Below are 10,759 nucleotides of genomic sequence, written 5' to 3'. Positions count from 1 at the left end.
GGATATCCCTGTCTCACTCCCTTTTCAACCACTGCTTCCCTTTTATGCCTCTCATCTCTTATAACTGCCATTTGGTTTCTGTACAAATTGTAAATAGCTTTTTTCTCCCTGTATTTTACCTCTGCCACCTTCAGAATCTGAAAGAGAGCATTCCAGTCAACATTTCCAAAAGCTTTCTCTAAGTCTACAAATGCTAGAAATGTAGGTTTGCCTTTCCTTAATCTAGCTTCCAAGATAAGTCATAGGGTCAGTATTGCCTCACGTGTTCCAATATTTCTACGGAATCCAAACTGATCTTCCCCGAGGTCGGCTTCTACTAGTTTTTCCATCCGTCTGTAAAGAATTCGCGTTAGTATTTTGCAGCCGTGACTTATTAAACTGATAGTTCAGTAATTTTCACATCTGTCAACACCTGCTTTCTTTGGGATTGGAATTATTATATTCTTCTTGAAGTCTGAGGGTATTTCGGCTGTCTCGTACACCTTGCTCACCAGATGGTAGAGTTTTGTCAGGACTGGCTCTCCCAAGGCTGCCAGTAGTTCTAATGGAACGTTATCTACTCTCGGGGGCTTTTTTCAACTCGGGTCTTTCAAGGCTCTGTCAAACTCTTCACGCAGTATCATATCTCCCATTTCATCTTCTTCTACATCCACTTCCATTTCCATAATATTTTCCTCAAGTACATCGCCCTTGTAGAGACCCTCTATATACTCCTTCCACCTTTCTGCTTTCCCTTCTTTGTTTAGAACTGGGTTTCCATCTGAGCTCTTGATATTCATATAAGTGGTTCTCTTTTCTCCAAAGGTCTCTTTAATTTTCCTGTAGGCAGTATCTATTTTACCCCTAGTGAGATATGCCTCTACATCCTTACATTTGTCCTCTAGCCATCCCTGCTTAGCCATTTTGCACTTCCTGTCGATCTCATTTTTGAGACGTTTGTATTCCTTTTTGCCTGCTTCATTTACTGCATTTTTATATTTTCTCCTTTCATCAATTAAATTCAATATTTCTTCTGTTACCCAAGGATTTCTACTAGCCCTCATCTTTTTACCTACTTGATCCTCTGCTGTGTTCACTACTTCATCCCTCAGATCTACCCATTCTTCTTCTACTGTATTTCTTTCCCCCATTCCGGTCAATTGTTCCCTTATGCTCTCCCCGAAACTCTGTACAACCTCTGGTTTAGTCAGTTTATCCAGGTCCCATCTCCTTAAATTCCCACCTTTTTGCAGTTTCTTCAGTTCCAATCTGCAGTTCATAACCAATAGATTGTAGTCAGAATCCACATCTGCTCCTGGAAATGTCTTACAATTTAAAACCTGGTTCCTAAATCTCTGTCTTACCATTATATAATCTATCTGATACCTTCTAGTATCTCCAGGATTCTTCCATGTATACAACCTTCTTTCATGATTCTTGAACCAAGTGTTAGCTATGATTAAGTTATGCTCTGTGCAAAACTCTACCAGGCGGCTTCTTCTTTCATTTCTTTCCCCCAATCCATATTCGCCTACTATGTTTCCTTCTCTCCCTTTTCCTACTCTCGAATTCCAGTCACCCATGACTATTAAATTTTCATCTCCCTTCACTACCTGAATAATTTCTTTTATCTCATCATACATTTCATCAATTTCTTCATCATCTGCAGAGCTAGTTGGCATATAGACTTGTACTACTGTAGTTGACATGGGCTTCGTGTCTATCTTGGCCACAATAATGCGTTCACTATGCTGTTTGTAGTAGCTTACCCGCGTTCCTATTTTTTTTATTCATTATTAAACCTACTCCTGCATTACCCCTATTTGACTTTGTATTTATAACCCTGTATTCACCTGACCAAAAGTCTTGTTCCTCCTGCCACCGAACTTCACTAATTCCAACTATATCTAACTTTAACCTATCCATTTCTCTTTTCAAATTTTCTAACCTACCTACCCGATTAAGGTATCTGACAAATTCACGATCCGATCCGTAGAACGTCAGTTTTTTTTTTTCCTCCTGATAACGACGTCCTCTTGAGTAGTCCCCGCCCGGAGATCCGAATGGGGGACTATTTTACCTCCGGAATATTTTACCCAAGAGGACGCCATCATCATTAACCATACAGTAAAGCTGCATCCCCTTGGGAAAAATTACGCCTGTAGTTTCCCCTTGCTTTCAACCGTTCACAGTGCCAGCACAGCAAGGCCGTATTGGTTAGTGTTACAAGGCCAGATCAGTCAATCATCCAGACTGTTGCCCCTGCAACTACTGAAAAGGCTGCTGCCCCTCTTCAGGAACCACACGTTTGTCTGGCTTCTCAACAGATACCCCTCCATTGTGGTTGCACCTACAGTACGGCTATCTGTATCGCTGAGGCACGCAAGCCTCGTCACCAACGGCAAGGTCCATGGTTCAGAAGAGTCATAATAATTGCCCGAAAAATGGAAGTAACAGCCAGATGTACATTCAGATTCATAGTCCGTCTCTTCTGCGATCAACCAACAAGCTAAGTTTCCTGTATGGTGTACTAATAAGCCATTATTTATTACTAGCTTAGTTCTGTCTACATTATGGATCCAGGAAGCAGGTTTAAAAATTACTGTGTATGACATGACACCATTAAATTTCATTAAAATTGTTTTATGGTCTCAAAGCCACAAAAAGCAATGCAGTAGGCTTCAGCAAACATACTACACATATATCTGACAGAAAGTGACATCAAACTGTACTCTCACAACACATAATTCCAAAACTGAGAATGGATGTAGACAGCAGGAATATCTGCAACTTTTCATTTACTTTACATAAATGTCATGTAGACAGGGCAGAGAGCATTTACAATCCAAAAAAATTAATCATAAAATAAATATAACAGGCACAACAAAGACACTGGAGATGTACTAAAGTACATGTTCACAGCACATAATTTTGCTCTCAACAAATTATGCACGAAGTTATTTAACAGTTTTTCTTTTTTATTACATGGCTTATCTTGAAAGTAATGGATTACTTTGAAATGGAGCAGCATCAAAAAAAACAACTCCGAAATACACTTACAATTCTTAACACTTAACAATTTGGGTATGACCTGTAGTTCTTTTGTTCCCTCAACGAGAACTATTTGGTAGTAACAATATTTGATGCCCTATATAACTGCAAGCAATGATTTAGAATATATATATAATTTTATATAATTTTGCAAGTGAAAACATTTGTTAACATCTTATATTCTAGTGATAATCGTATCTCATTACCTCCATTTAATAAAACACATTTCTGACCAGAACATAATTTTGCAGGAACTACAGCCACATCAAATAATTGCATTCTTTAACCACATCTTAAGATGTCACACAGGTGTAATATAAATTTAAAGTTTACAAAATGCAAGAATGCAGCTAGAAATAGACTCATCATTTGAACACATATAAGCAATCTGAAATTTTGACTGTATCATAGTTTATAACATTAATTACAATTTATTCTTGGGAATATATTGTTTAACTTTATCCTATTATGTGCAGAGGAGACATTTCTGCTTTGACATAATTTTTCAGGGTATGTGAGCAATTACAGAAAAAAAATGTTCAGGTGATATGCAGTAAATATATACCTGCAAATTAGTCTTTTATCATATTAATACTTCAAGTATAGACATCAACTCCCGCTGATGTTCTCTTCAGTCTTTTAAAGCAATATATTGTTTACACATAATGTGGACCCCTTCAATGAGATGCGTCACAGAAGGACATTGCAACTTAAACGGCAAAGATGTGGCACATGCTTATGACCACTGGGTTCAATACAAACTTTGTGCTGATCACAATGTGTAATTTTTATATGATTAAAAGTGTAGCAACAAAGGACAAGGCAGTAGAGCAGCCACAAATGTGGAGGAAATTCTCGATAATTGTGTCTGTTTCATCTCCTTATGCACCAGACATTGTATCTGTAGTGTTTGAATCTGCAACACTTACTTCAGTGTCTAGTGTGGCTTTTCTAAAGAAAACGTCATGCCCTTGATAGATGTAGCAAGATTCATCAAAGTGGAAATGAAGCCCTAAAACAATGTTGAAAGCTGATCCGTCATACCGATGGCAGCCCGTGTAACGGTATTGAGGCTTCTTGTTGAACCGGCAGCCTGCCGACTGCGCTCCTGAAACAACAAAAAACGTTTTGTGCTGCAACTTATTGACAAACCCTGCTTGTAGTACTGCTTGTCAAAACTGCAACAATATGAAGTAAACAGAAAGCAGTATCAAACTTATGCGGAATACTAAATAGGATATGACACGTGTAAGATTAAAATTACAGACAAATAGCAGTTTGTGTGTGTGTGTGTGTGTGTGTATGTGTGTGTGTGTGTGTGTGTGTGTGTGTGAGAGAGAGAGAGAGAGAGAGAGAGAGAGAGAGAGAGAGGGAGGAAGGGCGGGGAAAGGTCTAAATCTGCTGTCCAAAATGATTTAGTACGCAGTGTGTTTGGTACGGTTTGTAGTGTTAAGTAATTTAAAAATCATAGTGTCCAACCAGATTGTAAACTACTGGCAGTGGTGGTGGTGGTTAGTGTTTAACGTCCCGTCGACAACGAGGTCATTAGAGACGGAGCGCAAGCTCGGGTTAGGGAAGGATTGGGAAGGAAATCGGCCGTGCCCTTTCAAAGGAACCATCTCGGCATTCGCCTGAAACGATTTAGGGAAATCACGGAAAACCTAAATCAGGATGGCCGGAGACGGGATTGAACCGTCGTCCTCCCGAATGCGAGTCCAGTGTGCTAACCACTGCGCCACCTCGCTCGGTAAACTACTGGCAGTCTCATGCCACTGTTTCAGGATTGCCACAAGTTTCCTCAAGTGAAATTCCCTGTTTTCCAGACAAGCCTTAGAATTTTTCCCTAACAAATTTTGAGATCTCAAGGGTAAGTTTCATTAAGAGCCCTGATGTTATTTTAATCCAATAAAGAGAAACACATTTGGTGACAAAAATACACACTTCCTTGGAGTTGCAAGACAGGCTTAAAATATCCCAGAAACATTTCAGAAATAACAAAGAAAAATTTAGGCCTCTTGAAAGAAGTGTATTAGGTGGGGAAGAATTGTGTAAACCAACACTATAGGTGACGCAAATAAAATCCGGTTCTACTATGTTCGTTATTGTCGGTTATTAATCACTGCGTTATATCTATTATTTTACAGGTGTCTTGTGATTTTTCTTTAGAGAAATATATGAGTATACAGTGTACAAATTGCCAACATCCATACTTTCTAACACACAAACTAGTTTTTAAGTGCCAAAATGTACTACAACAAATAAAATGTCTATAAAACACCACACTGTACAATGTACTTGTGGTGAGACAGTCGTAATTCCTGAAATCCATTGGCCGTGGCCTCTGTCCTGCCGAGGAGCACCGCAGTCCTGGGTCCTTGCATAAACCATGAAAATCCGCTGGGATTTTTTCACACACAAACAGACCTGGCCTGCGGGCATATCGGTGAGACTAGATCCGACAGGCAGGGCCTAAACATTAGTGGGAACTGAGTGGCTTCAGATTGGTACGCCTGATCCATTACAGATACCCACAGAAATGGACTGCAGTTTTGGCCTATCGCAAAAATCCAGTCATGTGGCCCACTATTCACGAGCCGCAGACAGCATGGTGATGAAATTAGACCATGGTGATCAATCCAAGCAACAAACTTGCACGAATACTCTGAGAATCAATAATAATGAGGATAGGTAGCAACTCACTGTAAAGATGATTGCCAAGCCACAGACAGGCATATAGAAAAGACAATTAAATTTTCAGTCATAGCTTTTTTCATAAAATGAGAGCACACACTCAGTCACATAATCACTCTCATACAACTCATCACTCTTCGTGCCTCCTGCCTCTCATCAGCAGCTGCTAGGCTAGTGGCAAGACATGGTGGCAGCACTGACTGCAAGCGGGAGGGGGGGGGGGGGCAGGGGGGGGGGGGGGGTAGGAAGGGAAAAGCATGTACTCAGCTGCATCCACGCAGCGACGATGCACGACACCTCAGCAAACAACCATTTCATCCATTGAGACACAAAAATCTCTTCTCCAGTTCCCCCCCTCCCAAATTTCCCTGATGTGTTTGAAAGTTCCTGATACTCCCTGATTTCCAGAACCTGTGGCAACCCTGTATTTACAGCAGTTTGACTCCCTTTGATGCTCTTTCATTTGTCAGAGCCTGAACTGGTATTCTGTGAATGCAAATTCTCTTGGCCTTTTCCAGCTTTGGTGGATGTGATGGCCACGGATGCTCTAATGAACTGAGTGCTGAACCCCAAGAGGTTAATTAAACTGAAACTGCCATTCCTGTTTATAGGTTTTCTGAGGCAGTGCTCAATGAGAGGTGATCTGCTTGTTTTTTTCAGTCATGTATGTCACTGATGCTCCTAGCATCTCTCCTCAACTGTTCCAATAGTCTGCCACACATATCTTTCCAGATCTTGTGCGAGCATATGGTAGGTAAGCAATTTTTGGCTTCTCTTCCTCAATCTCAGTCTCTGCTCTTACCTCAGGCGTTCTTGATTCTGACTGCTTCACTTGTTCAGTTTGATGACACAAGTACCCACTCCTTTTGAACAATATTCATAAGTGTTGCAATTCTTTCGGGAGGCTCCCCATATCTGAAAGTGGTCAAGCTCTATTAGTACAGAGCACCAAATTTCTTTGTAACAGATGGTGATGACTATATGCGTGAATATAGAGGTCAGTGTGTGTAGGTTTTCTATATACACTGTGACCCAGGGATTTGCCCATTCTTCTCTTACCTAACATGTAAAGTGCAAGCTCTGAAAAAGAACTCCACTATAAACAGTGGCATGAGACTGACAACAGTTCACAATCTGTTTGGTACCCAGGCAGCAAGTACTCAAAACAGCAAGCTCACAGTGCCTGAAGAAGGAAGCTCAGTCAGTTGCCAAAGTATTGTGCATAAAATCAAAACAACTCAGGAGAACACCTGGAAGAACACTATTAATCAATGGTGCAGAGAAAACTTAAGGATCCACCACTTCGCTCTACAGGTAGATGATGTTCCAGAACACACGAGTTGGATAAGCTCCACCAAAAAAATGGCTGACTTCTCAGTATGTTGACCTTCCTAACAAGGTGTCAAGATGAACGAGTTGTACCTATGTTGGTTAAAGTCAAACCTCACGTTAACATGCCAGTGGCAAATAGGATTATACATTATGCAAGTCTGGCTATTGCGCGAGAGAAAATTCGTGACACCCGACAAATGCTAGATGTTACTTCTGAAGAGCTTCTTCACCTTCACCTTTACATGTCGACTCAACACTGCACATTCTTGGGAATGCAGTTGGAAACATCTGCATGCCAGGAAGCAAAATTCGATCACTTGTGCAAAAAGCCAAGACAAGATCCAAAGAGCCATACTGTAATTAATCTCACTGACAAACATTTGGACAAGGAAACAAGGATGATCCTTGTTAAAGGCCTAATTTTGCACCCATTCCAAAATATCAGAAAAGTGCAAATAGGACTTGCACTCTGATAATAATAATAATAATAATAATAATAATAATAATAATAATAATTTTGTGTAATTTTGTGTGGCTCACAGGCCTGCTGCAAATCTTTCTACAGGGTGCCACTTCGGCGACTTGCTTGTCCCTAACCTACCCCAGTTATCCAAACTGCGAAAAGGGGGCCTAAAATTTAGCACGGAATCTGAAGCAAGTGTTGTTTCTGGCAACTCCTTGCATCATTGAGAAAAGAAGGCTAGGTTAAAATGAAGAAAGATGTCAGCCGTTAGACTGAGGTTCGATCCCGTGATAGACCTCCAGTTTCTGATGAGTGAGTTTGTGAGTATCAAAATATGTGACACACACAAATGGCTGTACCTTTTGATTGCATTGACTTTGAAGCTTGAATTATTTACACTGCCCCAATGGATAGTAGAGCTTAGTATGAGAGACAAATTTCAACTTGATACTTATAACTGTTCCAGAGCAAATAGATGGATAGACAGTTGGCTGGATGGACAGACAGAGGGACAACATCAACATCAACATCAGCAGCGGCAGCACCAGCAACACCTTGCTTTTTATCAAATTTCATGATTCTAGATCAACGAAAAGTACCCTATAGGTTCTTGATGAGTGCAAGTATCAAAATGTGTGACACAAATGGCCATTATTTTTTTATTGAATTGATTTAGAAGCTTAAATTTTTTACACAGCCAAGTGAGAGTACACCTTAGTATGTGACATCAATTTTAACTTGATACCTCTTTCCCTTCCTAAGGAAAAGGTCACACTGACTAAGTGATCCTATAAGGGTTCCGTTTTTACCAATTCAGATGCAGAACTCAAAAGTGCTATCAATATCAGATTATATTAACTCCATGGAATATGTTGTACGAGGTCATTCAATAAGTCTTTAGAAAATCCAAGTGATTGTGCTCATAATATCAAAACAGTTTGCTGGTAGTAAATGTCAACTGTTGCTAGAGGGGTGGTAAAGGTGCAGCCTTATCCATCACATGGTTTCATTGTCCCAGTAGACTGAAGCAACAAGCTTGTGTTTATTGTGCGACATGGAAAATAGTGAGTTTTGAGCCGTGATTGACCACTTCTATTAAAAAGGCTTAATGCCAAAAACAAATCAAAGCTGAGTTAGATGAAGTTCATGGCACCTCTGCTCCTGTATTTGCAACTGTTTACAATTGGGTAAATGAGTTGGAATGTGGCCTTACATCCACATTAGATGAACCGTGTTCAGGTATCTGGTCGAATTGACCACCCTCAAAATGACTGACAAATTACATGATGTGGTTTAGAGTGACTGACAAATCAAAGTATGAGAAGTAGTTGAACTCACAGGCACATTGCAAGAGACACTGTTACAATTTTGCACAAAAAATTGGGTGTGAAAAAAATCTCGGCCACATTTGCTTTCAGCAGAAAATAAAGGCAATCATGTGATCAACGGTGAGGCTGTTTGGGAACTTTTCCATCGAAATGCTGCTGTGGTTCTGGCACCTGATACACAGCTGTGGATGAAACACGGATACACAACTATACTACAGAGATTAAGGAACAACCAAAACAGTGGGGTTTTGAAAACAAACAGGCTCCAAAAAAGGCAAATATGGTGAAATTGGCTGCAAGGTGATGGCCACAGTTTATTAGGATGCACGTGGAATCACCTACATCAATTACTTGATGAATGGATAAACACTAACTGGGCATTATTATGCATCATTAACATACTGGTTGAGCGAACATATCACAGAGAGTATCCTCACTGGAAAAAGGAAAGGTCACAGTGCACGGGTACACACCTGTGCAGTTTCGATGCCCAAAATTATGGAATAAAAGACAGAATTATTGCAACAGCCACCGTATTCACTGAAATTGATCCCCAGTGATTTCTTTGTGTTTTCAAACTTGAAAAAATGACCTAACTGTCAACTGTTCACAGTGAACAAGGATGTCATTGCCTAAACAGATGTCTATTTCAAAAATGGCTTAAAAGTTGGAGCAACACTTGGAAAAGTGTACACAGTTAAAAGGGGATTATGTTAAGAAAGTACAATTCCTGACAATATGTTTTTCTATCTTTTTCTAAGGACTTAATGGACAACCCTCCTAGATTCTCTCCCACCGGGAGCAGAGAGGTTCCACACAAAACCTTCGCGTTCAAGCATCTCCAAGGGAGAAAGAGTAGTACTGAGAAATCTGTAGGACAATGAAACTGCAGTTACACCAGCCGACAAGCACAATGTTATGGTCTTCATGTCAAGTGTGGACTCAATAAAAACATTGTCAATCTTTTGAATAACATTGCATACAGTCATATAGATGTGGCCCAACAGATAAAGGCGAAAGGGAGATCACGAGTCTTCTCAGTAAGTCAGGCTTGCCACATAACATCATTAAGGATCTTAAAACATCTGCAGCATCACTAAGGCACAAAAGGAAAGAATTTCCCTAAGATCAATAGTTAGTCATGTTGGCACACCAACACACCGGATTGCAAAATACCTAAAACACATTCTCAGCGAATATGTGGGGAAGTATGAACACCACATCTGGAACTCCACTGACTGTGTACCACCTAAGTCAATTGTATCTCCAAGATAAAGATATTATGGTCAGTTTCGATACAATCTTCCCATTTATATGAGGGTTTCACTTCTTGATTACTTGGAACTGATCGTGAAAATGTTTGACGACTGTTATACAAAACTTTTCAGTCACATTTTTACATCTAGTTATTTCCTATTTGACAGAAAATTTTATGAACTAACCACTGGCTTGGCAACAAGTAGTTTGTTACCACCCACCATGGTTAACTTATACATGGAACACTTTGAAGAAAAGGCACTGGAATCCACTTAGTTAAAACAACACATTTCTATTGCTGTGTGGCAGACATGATCGTAGTGTGGTCACACAAGTGGAAAAAGCTTCAAGAGTTTCAGAAAATTTAAACTCCATCTACCAAAATGCAAACTTCACACTTGAACTTGAGAAAGAAGGCCAACTACATTTCCTCAACGTGTTAGTTAAGAGAAGAAAGGACAGATCCCTGGGTCACAGTGTATGTATAAAACTTACACACGCTGACCTTTATCTCCACAGCTCCAGCAGTCACCCTCCGTCAGAGAGAAATTCAGTGCTAATGACTCTGGTCACAGAGCTTGAACACTTTCAGATAAGGAGAACCTTGCCCAAGAATTACACCTAAGACTTATGTTCTGAAGGAATGCATACTCATATA

General features: G+C 40.1%; 1 protein-coding gene across 2 annotated transcripts in view; it reads right to left on the bottom strand.

Moving 5' to 3' along the window:
* Positions 1–2,588: 2,588 nt before the first annotated feature.
* Positions 2,589–10,759, bottom strand: part of LOC126474132 (uncharacterized) — a 65,889-nt gene continuing 57,718 nt past the window's right edge. For both annotated transcript variants that reach the window (XM_050101568.1, XM_050101567.1), the window contains exon 6: positions 2,589–4,138. In XM_050101568.1, the coding sequence (XP_049957525.1) occupies positions 3,912–4,138 (227 nt within the window). In that variant the 3' untranslated portion in view covers positions 2,589–3,911. The remainder of the gene's footprint in view (positions 4,139–10,759) is intronic.

Source organism: Schistocerca serialis, chromosome 4, assembly GCF_023864345.2.
Source record: "Schistocerca serialis cubense isolate TAMUIC-IGC-003099 chromosome 4, iqSchSeri2.2, whole genome shotgun sequence".
In the NCBI taxonomy this organism is placed as follows: Eukaryota; Metazoa; Arthropoda; class Insecta; order Orthoptera; family Acrididae; genus Schistocerca; species Schistocerca serialis.
The sequence above is the reverse complement of the archived record's forward strand: the minus strand, read 5'-3'. Positions and strand labels throughout refer to the sequence as shown.